General features: G+C 36.5%; 1 protein-coding gene across 6 annotated transcripts in view; it reads left to right on the forward strand.

Moving 5' to 3' along the window:
- The window catches only part of EPHA7 (EPH receptor A7), a 167,604-nt gene that overhangs the window by 57,541 nt on the left and 92,981 nt on the right, over positions 1 to 17,082 (forward strand). For all 6 annotated transcript variants that reach the window (XM_032989915.2, XM_032989917.2, XM_032989916.2 and 3 more), the window contains exon 5: positions 41 to 376. In XM_032989915.2, coding sequence (XP_032845806.2) covers positions 41 to 376 — 336 coding nt within the window. The remainder of the gene's footprint in view (positions 1 to 40; positions 377 to 17,082) is intronic.

The raw sequence follows: 17,082 nt of genomic DNA on the forward strand, positions 1-17,082 counted from the left end.
GTTCTGGGCAATTACCTTGGACTTTCTGTGTGTTACATAGGACCTCCATCTGCACCACAGAACCTCATTTTTAATATCAACCAGACTACTGTGAGTTTGGAGTGGAGTCCTCCTGCTGACAACGGGGGAAGAAATGATGTGACCTACCGCATTTTGTGCAAGAGGTGCAGCTGGGAGCAGGGCGAATGTGTTCCCTGTGGGAGTAACATTGGATATATGCCCCAGCAAACTGGATTAGTAGATAACTATGTCACTGTCATGGACCTGCTAGCTCATGCTAACTACACGTTTGAAGTTGAAGCTGTGAATGGGGTTTCTGACTTGAGTCGTTCCCAGAGGCTTTTTGCAGCTGTCAGTATTACCACCGGCCAAGCAGGTAAGTTTTCAGCACTTATGAATCTCAACACTGTGAGACTGAGAGAAATTTGGAACATGCAAACTACAGATGTAGTAAATCAGGAGCATGTTTGGTGTGTTCTGGCTCATTAATCTTTTCATCTTGCCAACTAGTTAATTTGAGCTTATAGTATTTCATGATAACCTGTCCTGTTTCTTGGCCTCAGGATTGCTTTCAGAAAGCATTCATGAAAGACTTAAAGAAGACATACAGCTTTATCATTAAATAGATTTTCTTAAGTCTGCAACTTTTTTTCTTTTTCTTCTTATGTCATTGTAGGTCACTCCCTAGTATTTCAAGATTAAAAAAAGTAGATGTGATGGTCCTGTGCAGGTTTCCTTTCTGAATTTTTTAAACCTGTATGGGAGACCTAGGTCACTGGAAGATGATTTCGATAGCTGATGGTGTTTTCAGTGTTAATGTTTTCTCTCAGGATAATGTTTCTAATTTATCTTATATTTCCAGATATTTGATTATGAGATTCAGTGAGAATGTGATGATTGTTCTTTGTTTCTTCTACTTATCATAATCTGACACGTGAAATGTCAGGGAAAATAAAATCAAACTAGCATATCACCTCAGGCAAAAAAAAAGGCTTTAGTTTTCTGCATGCTAAATGAAAAAAAAAAAAAAAAGAGTTATCTGTTTTAGGTTTCTGAAATCATGAGTTACTTGTTGAGAAAAATTATAGGACTCTGAATCCACAGTAGTGCAATGTGGGCTTTAAAAGAAGATAGTAAAACTAGCCTTTTATACATTGAAAAAAACATCTTAAACTGAACATTAATTGCAAGATCTGGCTTCTGAAGAAATGCCTTAAAAGAAAATAGCTGATGCTTGCTGTAAGAACAGTTAACCAAAGTGTTAAAGGATACATACACCTTTGAGGAAATTTTAATGACTGTGATCAAGCTATTCTTTTTTAGTGCAGTAGAAATGATCCCCCACAGTAATGCTTTGAACTGAGGACAAACTCACCATACAGGGGCAATGAACAAACAGGAAAAACTGTAGTTATATTGCACTTTAAAGATGGTCATCTCAAAAAAAAAAAAAAAAAAGGACACGAAATTGACTTCAAAACATTCCCTACCTTCCCCCAAACATAGAATGGTTTATACAGTTGTTAAAGCTAGGCTGGAATATTTATGGGATATTTAATTTCCCCATAGTGCTTTCCTGGATACTAAATGCACATTTTATATTATTTTGGAACCATCCCTGTGACTGAAAGGATTGGTCTCTCTGCTCATTCAGGTCTTGGAGTTTATGATGAGATTTTGAGCACAGAGAACTTACTCTGAAACTATTTTTGCACCATAGATTGCATTATTTTGTCACCTTGATTTTTCATCTTTAAAATAATTCTTGAGAATTCTTCAAACATGCACAGGTGGACAGTATTCTGCTCTCTGTAGATATCTGTACAGAACCACTTAATGAGGAAGAGGATTTGGACTTTTTCCTGTTTAGCTAAATCAAATTGGCTTTATTTGCTTTGATGGTTCAGTGGCACACAGGGTAAAGGCAGAGACAGTGCAATTTGGTGGCTACTATCACATCTCAGGAAGATGAAAAAGCCTTAATCAGAAGTTTGTTGTGTTACCCTCAATATAATTCATTATAGTTAATCCTACTGTGCTCTCACAGTCATAGATTTATAGGGTTTTTCAGGCCAGAAGACATAATATGATTATCCTGTGTTATAAGTAACAGAAGCTATATGATTTTATTAAATGGTCCTCACATCAAGACCAGAGATGTTAGTGAAACCATAGCTTGCATATACGTTAGAGACAACATCTAGACTTCACCTAGTGATTTCAGGTAATGGGAAAGCCTTCAACCTCCTAGATAAATTTTGTAAGAACATGTAGCATGAAGCAGGAGACCTGACTCTGTTCCTTCCCTGCTTTCCAGTTTGCTGTGGGATTATGCACAAGTGAGCCTTTCCTGGTGCTACAGAATCTGACACGGTCACCGTTGAGAGAAAGGGTACTTCTATGACTGAAGCTTTGTCTGTTTAACACATCTGAATATCAGGATTTAAAGGCTTCCAGTTGGGTATCTAAAAGGAATATACTTAGGAAACAGATTCTGGGGAAAAAAAAATAAACCAAACAAAAACCTTTAAGCTCTCTGTTCAGTTTTCTCTGTCTGTAAAATGAAGATAACCCTTACCTTTCCTTACCAAGTTCTTCAAGATTTTCTGATTAAAAGTGCCATACAAATGCAGCAGTTTATTTTCACCCAAATTACAAAATTCATGTTAAAGAAAATACAGTCTTTCAGAACAAATGCATTCACCAAAAGGAAAGACCTCTTTTACATTATTTTTACAACAGCATGTTTTGGATCTTAATACTGATTTCTTTGGTTTCTCAAGGAGGAAAGTATTTTAGGTGGAACAGATTGATGACTATAATTGAACAGAAAGAGACTGGTTGCTCAAAGGAGACTGTTATGCTTCTGTGCTCCTATTTTATTTTACCATGGAGAGAAAGAAAATGTTGGATTTATTTATAGCCAAGTAAACTAGGATTCATGCAGCTCTCATTTGTTACTGTGTGACTGTTCTATACTTTTGGCAAAAATGACTTTTTCTATGCCCATATTGCTTTTTATGTGTGTAAATGTGTCTAACTAAACCTTCTTCACATGTTATTATGCTAGCACAATAGGTGGCTATATATAATTACTGGGTTCACCAGTTGCACAGAGGCTTGAAGTGAGATTTTTCCTTTGTAGTTTTGGTTTAATTGAATTGATCCTTTGTGGCCATATTCACGAAATTCAAATCATTGTGTAATGATAACGGGAAATTATTGATAAAAGAAGGTGGTTATGGATTATATTCAGTATTTCTTCACCCACATATAACAAGTTTCTGATGAGACAAAGAGAGTGTGTCACAGAAAAGAACCAGGTGGTTGATAAAAAACTATTTATATTTGTGGAAATTACAATACAATGACTGTAAGTGGGTTGGTAGCATTTCACATTGCTCACATATATACATATGACACATCGCTATTCATTCCTTGTCATAAAAAGACTTTGTGACTAGTCTATCAGTTGTCATATGGTATATTTTTTATGCTGCAGCCAAGAATCATGAGGCTTTTTGTTTTGCTTTGTTTTGTTTTTTGACAAAAGCATGAAAGAACTGAGCCGGAATTGGAGGTAAAAGATTAAGTGCACTAAGTCCCCCAGGAGTAAACCATCTTGTTTGATATCTTGCCTATCCAGCATCATATAAAGAATACAGGATGTCATCCCAATATTGCAAGCTGATCTATGTGAACCCCTGCATCCTTGAAGATTTAAATGTGACTAAGCCTCAGTCACAATAGGTGAATGTACTGAAGAGCTGCAGCTGGCAAACAGCTGGCAAACACTACCTTTGGAAGCTGACTGAATGGCTGTTTACCAAAGATAAAATTTACCAGTTCCCTAATAAGATATTCACCTTTTGGTGGTACTGGTAGTTTCTTTTGATCCATCAAATTCCTTTATAAATTATACATTTTTTCCATACAACACTCAAAAAGCTAATGCAATCGGATAGATTTCACCACACATCAATATTGGTCGGATTTTGGCATTTATGCATTTTCAAACCTTTAAAAAAATATCTGTTTCAATAACAGTTGTATAATTTTTCTGTTTAAACTTTTGTAAAGATAGTAAGATTTTAAAACTCTTTTTGCATCCTTTCTTATGTAATTTTTCTGAATGGGCAATGGACTGGTCTCTGATAAAGGCTGATATTCACCCAATCTAGCCTGATTTTGAGAAAACTTAAGATAGATTGGATGAATCCCAACATTTATCACAATTTGAGAAAATTTAAGTATCTGTCCTGAGACAGTTTGAGTCGTCTTTATAGTCACTGGAAAGAAAAAATCATATCCAAAGGGATACTCATCATGTCTTATTATCATAACCAAACATGACAAACAGAAGTTAAAATGTAATCCCAATACCTGTTCCTAAATGTACTCTCTGTTCTTGTGCAGGAGGTACTTGTTAATGCTTGCTCCTTCTTCACAGCGAGAGAAAGGTGTCCCACGGTACTCTTAGGTCATGCTGCACCTTCAGATGTACTTGATGCTGGCAACTTGAAGTGGTTAAAAAATCCTGATTCAGTTCCATAATCAAGGCTTACTCTAGAAAAATGCTTTTTAGAAACAATTTATTTTGTATATGTTGATTTGCTTTTCCATATATTTACATCTTAGAGTTCAATTTTCAGAAAAATTCCTACCAAAAAAAATATTTTTAATCTCTTAAAAATTTTCCTAGAAAAAACAGATCCCCAAATTAAAAAAAAAAAAAAAAAAAGTTTAAAAAAAACAATAAAGGGAACTGAAATTTTCAAACTTACATTATCACAGAAACCTGAGCAGAAAAAAAATATTACATGCCATAAAATCATGACTATTAACAGCAGTACCATTGATTTACACGGCAAGAAGAAATGACTGAATGCATAAAGGAAACAAACTATCCCTTATGTAAATCTCTGTGATGGGTTCTGCCATTCTTAGATACTTCTGAAGTCTTTCTAAACAGGGGAGACACTTTGCATTCTCCCCTACTTTACATTCTCTTTTTGTTGTTGCTGCTCATCACTTTTCTCAGCTTCTCTTCATATTTTCCCCAGCTCTCAATTATCTCATTTTTTAAAGTCTTTTCTTTCATAGTCTCTGCACTACTGACCTTTTATTTGTTTCCTGTGCCCTGTCAATCTCACTTAAGCCTGACTTTTCTTCAGCAATGAGCTATACCCCAGCAGAGGCAGCAGTCAAGAAGATTTATGCCTGTGGGTTTCTCAGTCTCTTTCACCTCACCATTCTAGTCATATTCTTACTTCTCTCCTTTCCCCAGACCATTTTAGTGTCTTCCCATTCTGCCACCAAATTGTTTTAATCTGCCTTCATCTATGCTTTCCATTCAATGTTCACTTCTGGTGATACATGACAGCTGATTACAAATAGCTTCAATGTTCAATTTAACACTGCTTCTATGTTTTACCATTTTGATGGACTTCCTTTAGCTTCAGGTTTAATCTGATATTTCCTGCTAGTGACTTTACCTTTTGAGCTATGCTTCATCTTCTAGCCTTCAGCTGTAGATCAACTTTCACACAATGATATGGCTACATCATATATTTAAAAACAATGCTTCATATAAAAAGAATTCTAATTATAAAAATAATATCTTTCTTTTCTTTTTACCAAACATGTTCCACCTGTTGAACTGGAAGAATTATTTTATATAAAAAGTCATTTCTCAAAACAAATATTCCCTAACTTCTCTAATTAAGCTGTGGTTTTTAGAAACATATGTTATGATGATTGTATTTTGGGTTACCATTTTGCTTAGTTTATTTAATGGGAGATACAAAGATCTTTGAGTTGTAAAATGGTTTGGGTTGGAAGGAACCTTAAAGATCATCTAGTTCCAATTCCTCTTCCCCTCCCCTTCCCCAACCTTCCACTAGACCAGGTTGCTCCAAAGCCTGTCCAACCCAGCTTTGAACACTTCTGGGGAGGGGGCAGCCACAACTTCTCTGGGCAATCTGTTACAGTGTCTCACCACTTTCACAGTGAAGAATTTCTTCCTTATATCTAATCTGAATCTAACCTCTTTCAGATTAAAACTGCTACCCCTTGTCCTATCACTACCCTCTCTGATAGAGTCCCTCCCCACCTTTCCTGTAGGTCCCCTTTAAGTACTGGAAGGTTGCTATAAGGTCTCCCCAAAGGAGAACAATCCCAACTCTTACAACCTGTCCTCATAGGGAAGGTCCTCCAGCCCCCTGATCATCTTTGTGGCCTCCTCTGGACCCTCTCGAGCAGGTCCATGTCCTTCTTATGCTGGGGCCCCCAGAGTACTCCAGCTGGGGTCTCATGAGAGTGGAGTAGAAGGGGAGAATCACCTCTCTTGACCTGCTGGACACAATTCTCTTGTTGCAGCCCAGGATACAATTGGCTTTCTATGCTGCAAGCACACTTTGCTGGATCATAGTCAATTTTCCATCCACTAGTACCCCCAAGTCCTTCTCCACAGGGCTGCTCTCAAGCCACTCCTCTCCCAGCCTGTATTTGTGCTTGGGATTGCCCTGACCCATGTGCAGGACCTTGCACTTGGCCTTGTTGAACTTCATGAGGTTTGCATGGGCCCACCTCTCAAGCCTGTCAAGGTCCCTCTGGATGGCCTCCCTTCCCTCCAGTGTGTTGATTACACCACACAGCTTGATGTCATTGGTAAATTTGCTGAGGGTGCACTCAATCCCACTGTCCATGTCACCAACAAAGATGTTAAACTATGCTGGTCCCAGTACTGACCCCTGAGGAACGCCACTCATCACTGCTCTTCACTTGGACATCGATCCATTTGAGTGCAACCATACAACCAATTCCTTTTGTACCAAGTGGTCCCTCTGTTAAATCCATGTCTCTCCAATTTAGAGACAAGGATGTTGTGTGAGACATTTTCAAATGCTTTGCACAAGTCCAGGTAGATGATGTCAGTTGCTCTTCCGTTATCCACTAACACTGTAATGCCATCGTAGAAGGCCACCAAATTTGTCAGGGAAAATTTGCCCTTAGTGAAGACATGTTGTCTTTGACCAGTCACCTCCTTATTTTCCATGTGCCCTAGCATAGTTTCCAGGAGGATCCACTCCATAATCTTGCCGGGCACAGAGGTTAGACTGACTGGCCTGTAGTTCCCCAGGTCTTGTTTATTTCCCTTTTTAAAAATGGGGGTTATGTTTCACCTTTTCCAGTCAGTGGGAGCTTCACCAGACTGCTATGACTTCTCAGTATGGTAAATAGTGACTTAGGCACTTCATCCACCAGTTCCCTCAGGACCTGTGGGTGCATCCCACCAGGATGTTAGTGCTTATTCTTAATCATTTTTAAGATCTGTTTTAATCTGTTTCAACATTTTTCTAGACTAGTAGGCAGACAGCATAGTTCTGTAAGTGTTCCGCACTTCATGGCCACCAAATGAACAGGGTAAAACTAGAGTAGAGTAACTACATGTGGTCGTTACTATTCTTCTAGTTTTTTACATGCCTTTTCGGTATATTTAAAAAAATGGATTGTGTTATTTCTGTGGCGCTAAGACTGCCTATTGATCTGCAATCACCTTACCCTAGACTAATATCAGAGATATTTTGACAGGAGGCAGTAACTGAATTTATGCCTGAATTAAACTGCTTGATAAAAACTTGATAAGAGTTCCAGTCTCTGTATAGTAAATACTATCAGATCAGGGAAAGCAGTTTGTTCATTCACTGATTGTATTAGGTCATCTTTAATATAGTGAAATCCACAAGGTTGTAGAGACACTGTGGAATTACTAGGTTGGGGAATTATTGTAAGATTGCTAAATGTTAAATTATTTTTTTTTGTTTTTTTCACAAATAAGGAATCATCTGTATAGGATATAATATGGTATGGCATATATGATGTTTGACAGTTTTGATAATACTTGATATATATATACAGAACATATATATATATATATATATATAAATTTGAAATGACAAGCAATATGTTTTATAAGAAAACTTACCACAGCATAGCCAATTGATAGTAATTAATTTTTTCTAATATTTAGTTCTCATTTATTTGAATATTTTTAACTGAAAGGTAAGAGAGGAAGCAAGAAAACAGATGTTAGCTGTGTTGCTTAGGGTCTGATCCTGCACCGCTGAAGTCAATGGAAGTTTTGTCATTGACTTCAATAGGAGCAGGATTTGAACCTTATGCTCTATCAGAACACACAGAAACCAAAGCAATGGGCACTCTGTCATCATGAAAGGAAACTTTAACTTCATATCACATTTTGAGTCTGACGGTAGCAGGTTTTTGCAAATCAGTTTGTGGCTGAATGTCATTTGAATTATTATTTTTTTAAAATTACACTAAAAAAGATTAAATTTTATTCCTAGATGGGTATAAGAACTCTTGCCTGTACAACTTTATCATAAAAGTTTTTTAAAAATAGACGTAATCATTTTTGCGAAGAAACTAAGTTTTTCTAGTAGAGACTATGTGAGTTTTAAAATATTTAGAAATAAAAATAGTGGGAATTTACCCTCTAGTGTAGCTACACAAAGATAAAATAAAGATTCACCTTCCCAGAACCAAAACTGAAATAGAAATGGCCAGATTAAGCTTCTATGTATGTTAAATATTTGGTAGCAACCTGCTAGGAGAAGCATGACAGCCACCGGGCTCTTAACTTTCCTGTGCACTGAGCTATTGAAATGGCAGGTTATATCACTACAGTCAAATGTACACTACTAAAGCATAATTTCACTAGCTACGCAATAAATAACTATGTACTTGAGGGAGAAAATGAGTGATATAATGTACAATTTAGCCAGAGAAAGGAAAGATTGGTTTGCTAATATGGCACAAAGGACTTGGAACAACTTTTCTTTCTAATGTTACAAACACGGGCCAGATATTTCCTTGATGTTTATGAGTTACATCAGTTATCAGTTTAAAAGTAGTGATGAAAAATTAATCCTGACCTTGAAAAGAAAATATGTGTGTTAACATCATATTTTCTATGACCAATCCCAGAAAAGTTTGTAAAATAGAAGAGCTCTACTTGTGACACTTGCTGGGTGGGTTTTTAGCCCCTCATAAATATGCCTTGCTTCTTCTTTCACTTAATCCATAATTAGATTATATCTCATGGCCATAAATCCTTTTGAACAGAATAGAAGCTAAATAGTACTCTCTGAGCTTTGTTATACTCTTTGGGGACTCTTCTACATAGTTCTGCAAAGACCTGGCCAACCTCAAAGACTTTCAAGATACCTGCAGCACAAAGACAAGAAATCACTTGATACATTTATACATGGTGATACACAGTCTAGTGTAGCAAATTAACTCATGTGCAAAGAAAACAATTCCATAAACCTCTGATTTGGCAGCAGAACTGTATCTCCAAACCTTCCTTTTTCTACTTCCTGTGAACTGATGCAGGATCTAGATGTATGCTGAATACGATCAGTAGGATCTCATTAACTCTATTTTATTTGTTTGGTATATTGCCCACATGTATCATTCACTTACTAAAATAATGTCATGATGATGATTATTAAAGGTAGGCAGATATTTGTTTGGAAATTTTATAATTTGCATAGGAAGTCATTTTACGTGAAACACTGTCATGGCTATATTGAGACTTAAGAGTCAAAGACAAATACAGTGGGGGATCTGGCAAAAAAAGGCCTGTTCTGTTTCTGTCATAAAATTTCTCAATTATGTTTTTCATTTGTTTGTTTGATCTTCCTGTTTCTTATTTGTAGCTAATAGCTACACATAGCTGGCCTCATAAAAGCACAAGGAAGATTTGATTTTCAGTATTTAAAAAACAGATTTGAACTCCTTCAGTGAACAGAACTGTGAAATATTGATATCTGTAGGACAGAGTTATACATAGTGTTTGAATTAATCTAGCCAAAACCTACTGTGCTCATGAGTTCTGAGATCTTACTTTAGTACAGTGTAATTTATGATTAAGGTGTTTAATTTCTTTGTTATTTTGTCTAGAAATAACAAAACTAAGAGTCTGATTATATTTATAGCAAAATAAGACATTAGAAGTTTTGTCCCTGAATTTCCTAATATTTGATGGTTTATTTCAGACCTTTTGAAATAATTCAAGTACCACTGTCATTAGAACAAACAAAACCCTCGAAGTGCACAGATGCTTTTTTGATGAGAAACAAGCATTAGTACTGAAAGGTGCTATTGCAAGTGCATAAGTACCACCAAATGTGAAATCCCAATTGAGGTTGTATGCATTAAATTAAAAAATTCTTTAACTGTAACATCACTATAGAGTGAAGCATTTCATGACAGCATGGCATGGAGTCAGACTACTGTAACGACTCCTGTGGAAATGTTTAAAAGGGAAGATAGCTTATACAGAGAGAGCTAAAGAAGTTCTTCCATTAAGCTTAAATGATAAAATAGCTAAATGTGTGACTTCTGGATGGGGAAGATTGCTCATACTAGTGCTTATTTAATAGCTGAACAACCTCTGTAGTGAGTCTATCACAGCTAGGGTAGTCAGTATGCCAAAAATGCACTGCAGGAAGGGACGAAGAATGTCTTGAATCAAGAACTTTCTTAAAGCAAGATTCCAGTCCACCACTTTGGGATGGAGTTCAGTCTCATAATTACCTGTCTAGAAAGAGGTGCTATGTAGATTTGTCCAGCATTTTAAGACAGTATATTTCCAGTTTTCTTTATATATGTATTCTCATTAGAAATAGAGTCAGAGATTCTGCTGCTGTAGTTTTGGAACCCATCATATTTTATTCAGTTACTTATTTTTTATTTGTTGCATGTGTCAGCAAGCCTGTTTTTTTTTAGAAAAACACAAATCTTCCCATTCTGGCCCATGGCCTTCTGGCAGTTTATGAAGTATCAATAGCCCAAGAATGAATGGTTGGCTTTTGGCAGGTAAGGGTTAAGATAGTCGAGATGGGTTGTAAAGTCAGTGCAAAATAAATGTCTGTGAAGAGCTGGGCTTGATATTTCTGATACTAGTGGGGTAATAAGGAGGGGAGACATCTTCCCTAATAGCAGTAACTACTGCTGACTTATACACTATGACAGCTCCATGGGTGGCAGCAGATTTTTCAGGTACTGGGATAGTCTGGATAATTAATAAGTCTGGATAATTAATAAGTCTGGACAATTTTTGCTCTCTCAGACATGTTGCTGCCCTATGTAGTTTCTTCTGTTTTGCATGTGATAGAACCACCTCTGTCTCCATAGGGCATATTCCTAATTGAACAGTTATATCTACTACTCTTTAGTGTATGAATTATTTTGTACAGTTTGACATTTCTGTAGTCTTTCCCTGTTATAGTCAAAATATATCATTGGATCTATTTCTAAAGGAAGTTCTCAGGGCAATTTACTGAGGAAGCCATGGTTGAAGGCTGCAAATTGACAACAATAAAAGCGTTATCCTGAGTTCAATAGTTAATGTTAAGTTAGAAGATGCTGATTATCTTTTTCTTTGCTTCGTTAGTGATGAATGGAAGCAAATTTGATGCAGACAGCAATCTGGTGGAATGATGCAGAGCTATCTATGAAAACATCTGTACTAATCCACCAATGCAGTAAATTATAGCTACAAGCAAAAGACATTGATCCAAGAGGATCATTAACAGCTTTAACCAACTGATCCAAGTAATAGGGTAAATGAGAGAACATTATCAGGATCTGATTTTTACAGCTGTCAACTACAATTGTTAAAACATGGTTACCACTTTCTCTCAATTTCAACTATTTTATGACTTAAGTTTAGTATATTCTATTGTGGGCAGCCAATAAGGATCAATTAAGTGGTAAAATATGCAGGAAAAAATTGCCCAGCTATCATGCACTCCATTTACCAGGAGGTCAGTCACAAAGGGAGAGATAATTGCTGCAAGCCAGCAAAATTAATCGGGGATGAGCCAGAAAGGATGATGTATGTTCTGTGACAAAGTACGTGACAGAGATGTACGCGTAAACCTGTAGCTGCTTGCCTTGTTGAGGACACAAGGACAAGAGAAGGAGACCTGTGAAAAACAATTAGCACGGCTTCAGAGTGAGCAATTCTTAATTATCCATAACATGTCGACATCAGATAATTAGTGTCCCAATTTTTAACAATATTTGGTCATTAACTACAGTGGAATAGGGAAGATCAAGAACAGAGCCATTTGTCTGAGCTAAGTGTTACATAACTGTGTCTGCATGCGAACATAAGTCAACTAAATCATGCTCACGATAATGACAGAAATCTTCTTATTATGGGACCAATATAAATGTCCTAAATTCGAGTTTATAACAAGCTGCATTTTGTGTTTCTATAGGGTAGGTTGTTTGTGATAGCAACCCACAAAATAAAACAGTCTTTAGTGACAGCTGTAGTTTAAATAACCTGAATTCCTGCTTTTTCACCTGTACATTTAAATTTTCAGAGCAAGCAGCATAAGGCACACAACTCAGGCCACTTTAGTAAATGCTAATTAAGAAAAGGTTATTTTCATCTCAATTCTCTAAACATACAAGGCTTTGTGAGTATGCTAAATGTGTATTTCTTTGGACAATCTTCTTTCAACTCCGTTGTCCTCTGACAACAGTTTTTGACCAGTTTTAACTATGTTTGACAGAGAGGTAGAAATCTTAAACTCATACATGAAGTCAACAGGTTAATGAAGACCTGTCCTTACTGAATGAACTAAATCATATATCAGACATAAGAGAATCCACATAGGCAGAAACACAGAAAACTTTAAGAAAAATTATTCACAGAACTGATGGTATTTTTCTAATGTTAATGAAAGAAATCTTAGAAGTGCAGAATAGGATGTTTAACATCTTACTTCTGTCTGGTTTCTGCCATATACAGGCAGAGAGAAAGGAAAAGAGAAGGAGGGCTGAGCACACACGTGCATACACATACATGCATGCATGTAGCATAATCTTCTTTTAATCTCACTTTCTTCTAAACTGTTAGTGCGTTTTTCAGAATTTTTAAGCCAGATCTCACTTCTTCTGAAGTGAGACTAAGACTCTAGGGATGAGGTCCTGTCACTGTGATTCTTAGCTTGTCTTTTTAAGGATGACCCTCCTAAAATTTTACCTACATTTCAAGAGCTTGTTGTACACAATTATACATTGAATTTGGGGTTACCTCTCACATGTATGCATCTGCAGGAACAGACTCTTCAGTTGCTGTATCTCCCATCTCATACGTGCTGATGGATCTATTTACCATCTCTCCTTTTGTCCTTTTCTGTCCATCTGTCATCCAAACATTTTTTTTTTTTTTTTTTTTTTTTTTTTTTTTTTTTTTTTTTTTTTTTTTTTTTTTTTTTTTTTGACTGAATCTTTTCCTAATGCATCATGGAACACTCATTTTTTTTCCATACCATGCAAGCTCCTTTCAGGCAGTAGTGGCTGAGTCAGCAGGTCAGATTCAGAGCTAGTAAACCCCGATGCTTATGTAGAGAAATGCCATTTACTTTGCTAAAGAGTCTATTTAAGTTCATAGAGCCTCTAATCATGGCTGTGAAATGAGGAATTGGATGTTAATATTTCAGAGTCAATACTGTAATGATCTGTCTCTGTGGACCTCCTGTGGAATTATTCCAAATATTCCCTTGTGTAGCTGAGATCCAAATTTCACCCTTAGTTCTAATTTTTTGTCTTGCAGCTTAACTGGTAATGAAGAGGGAAAAGTGTCATTGCTCTTTATATTGTGTAGAGTTAATCACATGAAGCATTTTAGGGCTAAACATTCTGCTCTTTGATGTTGGCATTAAACATTAGCATTTAAATCTTTGGTGGATATTTACATTGTTGTAGTCAGTGGAGATTGATAGGTTTCTTTAGGGAGTGATTTGGAACAGGAGCCAAATTTAGGAACTGTGCTTTGACTCGTCCTTAATTACACAGGAAGCTTTAGATTACCTTCTCTATTTAGCCACCTAAATTAGCTGCCAAAAGTTGATGACATGGATGCCCTCTTCTTCCCACCCCCACGTAAGCAAATGTTAATTTCTGCCACAATGTGAACATTAAATATTTACATGCTTCTATTTATTTTCAAGAAAATACTAAACAAGCAAATTCAAAAATAATTTCTTGACTTCAGGATTTTAAAACCCCATAATAGTTATTTGCTAGTCCTATTAGTAATTCATGTTATTAAGACTCTGAAGCCTTTTACTATTGACTGAATTAACTAAGGTGCTTAGTGAGGATATGCATATACAGGCGTGTCTTAAAAATAGGGATATTTCACTTGATTGCAATTCATAGCATTAATATTAAAAATTATTTTAAAATGTAAAATACTTATTCTATGCTTTCTTTTTATTTTAATGCTAGTTAAGGGTCCCCATTAAGAGGGCTGCAGGTGCCTTACAGTTTATCTTGCCTACAATAATGCGATGTTGACCACTCGTCAGTGTTATATACTTTTGTGTAAGCAATAAATTAACTCAGCCATGCAGTGGCACAGAACAATTACAAACAGATAACCTTCATTGAGCAATAAATAGAGCAAGTGAACTACTTCACCATTCTCCTGGGAGCTGTTTCTCAACCTTTGCCCTAGCAGGTACCCCAAGCTCTCAGAGTATTATCACATTCATGATGCTTTGAAGAGTAATTTCTAGATGCCAAAGAGGAAACTACCTTTCACACCTCTGCTGACTACAGCAGGGGTAAAGGATGGTGGTGATCTCTCAGGCAGACAAGTCTCATCCCATTTAGCAATCTATAGATCTAAATCAATAGCTCAAACCCCACTTGGATACTAGCAGACAGGCAGTGGGATTCTAAAGAAGCTATTGTGTGTTGCCTGTTTACCAAAGCTATGCCTGCATGAAAGGGATCAGGGTCCATCCTCCATTCCTGGCACATCAGGGCTTGTGCTTGCAAAGCTGAACTCCTTTGTCTCCCCAAACAGCATACCCACATTGAGATTGCCGCAACTATGCCCAACTAACTAACCATCCTAACGAAGTAATGGTATGGGCGAGCATGTGTTTGTACTCCATCGTCAACTCTTCCACAGTTTACTTTACTAGGTTATTACTAAGTTTATTGAGCTATATTCATAGATTAGGAAGTCTATAAAGTTTGATTTATTGGAAAATATTGCAATAGCCTAATCTCAAAGTGATAAAACTATGCACAAAAACAACACAGTTCCTTTTCTGGGGGAAATGCCGCAGCTGCCAACTGCAGGGGAGTTGGTAAAATAGTATCAGGCCTCTTTTTGTCACATGTTTGTATAAACTTCTGTGAATATAGAATACTCCCCCAGACTGGGAACAGACAAGGCCGGTGTCATAAATTCTGTTTTGAAAAAAGGCTATGCTTTCCATTGGGCACCCAGAAAGGGCTTCAGTTTGTAGCTCATGTTTTTGAAATTTACATCACTTTTCTGTATGCACTTAAATTTTAATTTCCTGTACACACTCTGAAGCCTAGGGAAGGGGAAGACATTCAGATGATGTGGAAAACAATTTTGAAGTTATTTATAAAACATGCAGAACTGTTGTTTCAAAATGCAGGAGAACCTTAGGTATAGTTTTGGGAAATGAAATTAAGTAAAATTTTTATATATATATATATATATATATATACATATATATTCTTGCCTATTTATGCCCTGATTCAAAGTCCATGGTAAGTTTTCCTTTAACTCTGGTAGGTATCTAAGCCCTTGAAAATGGCTGTTTACTATTATTAGAGACAAAAAGGGTGACACAAAGTTGCTTTCCATTTAACTTCCACTGAACAGTCAGAATTATCCTAATAACACAACCTAGAGAGTTAGCATACATAAAAAAAAAAAAAAAAACATTGAGAGAAGGTGGTAATTATTCAACTATCCATTTTCATACATTTTAATAATCAGATGTTACATCCAAAATAAGATCGTTTTGAAGTTTTCTATAAAAATATGGGATCTGTGAAGTTCTTACCCATGTAAACAGCTCCTTTTTTTTCAAGTAGAGAATAATTACTTAGGAATTTGCATAACCTAGCTGTAAAAAATACTTTGATCCTATTTTTTTTTCTGCGTTCAGAAATGCATTTAGTCAAATATTTTGAACTTAATCAGTACATCTAAAGGGGAGCTTTGGTGTTAAAGGAGTTCATTTTGACCCCTTTATCTTTAGAAAGTAAGAGTCGGTGATCTCCATTAGACTGTATATCCCGCTGGGTAGTATCAGTTGCCCTTTTGTTATTGTAAGCTCTTTCTCTTACTTTTACTGTTTAAATAAATATATTGAAGCTAAAGAGTTAATGACAAATTCAGGAAGTCTTGACTTAACGGTGATGAAGTGAGACGCATTTTGTGCCATTCAATGTACACAATTTATAACCTCGTTTGATTACCACAGCATGTCCTCCGTCTATAAGGATTGCACCCGGGGGACTAGTCAACTTATTAATTCATCACTTGCCACCTTTTATGGTTGCAATAGCCCTTTATGGCATACAAGCAGAGAGATCTAGTAATCCGAAGGCTGCCAGCCGACTGGTTCCACTCTAGCTGACCCTTTGTCTGCAGGCACAAAGCTGATAACTTTTCTCTGGGTTCCTCTTTCTTGGAGGCTGCGTTACACTCCTGCCTTTTGTCTTATGATAGGAACAAGCAGCTGCTGTTACTGCAGCTTCCAGGGAGGAACGGCCTTCCACAAGTTAACCTGTAGCTTTTTAAAGTGTCTTTTGATTTATCTGTCACCTGATCCATCAGCAATGAATAATTTTCATGGAAGGTGCACTTTAATTACCTTCCCATTTGACTAGCATTATCATGCCCTATCTAGGTAATTAATCTCACGAAGTATCCAATTTCAGTCTTTATTGCTGGCAGGCAGGCCTTCTGAATTATATGTGCTTGAATGGGCATTGGGTCTGTTGTTAAACCAAATAGGCCATGAAACAAATTTTGGGTCCCTCTTTTTTTTTTTTTTTCCCCCCATGTTTTTTGTACTTTTTTTTTTTTTTTTTTTTCCTTAATATGTCTGTAAAGATGTTGTGGTCTAGTTGCTTTGGCTGACATAGTAGAGATTTGTACAATGTAAATCAGGAAAGAGCAATGGTAGAAAATGGTGA

Source organism: Tyto alba, unplaced genomic scaffold (assembly GCF_018691265.1).
Source record: "Tyto alba isolate M040663 unplaced genomic scaffold, T.alba_DEE_v4.0 Super-Scaffold_40, whole genome shotgun sequence".
Taxonomy (NCBI): domain Eukaryota; kingdom Metazoa; phylum Chordata; class Aves; order Strigiformes; family Tytonidae; genus Tyto; species Tyto alba.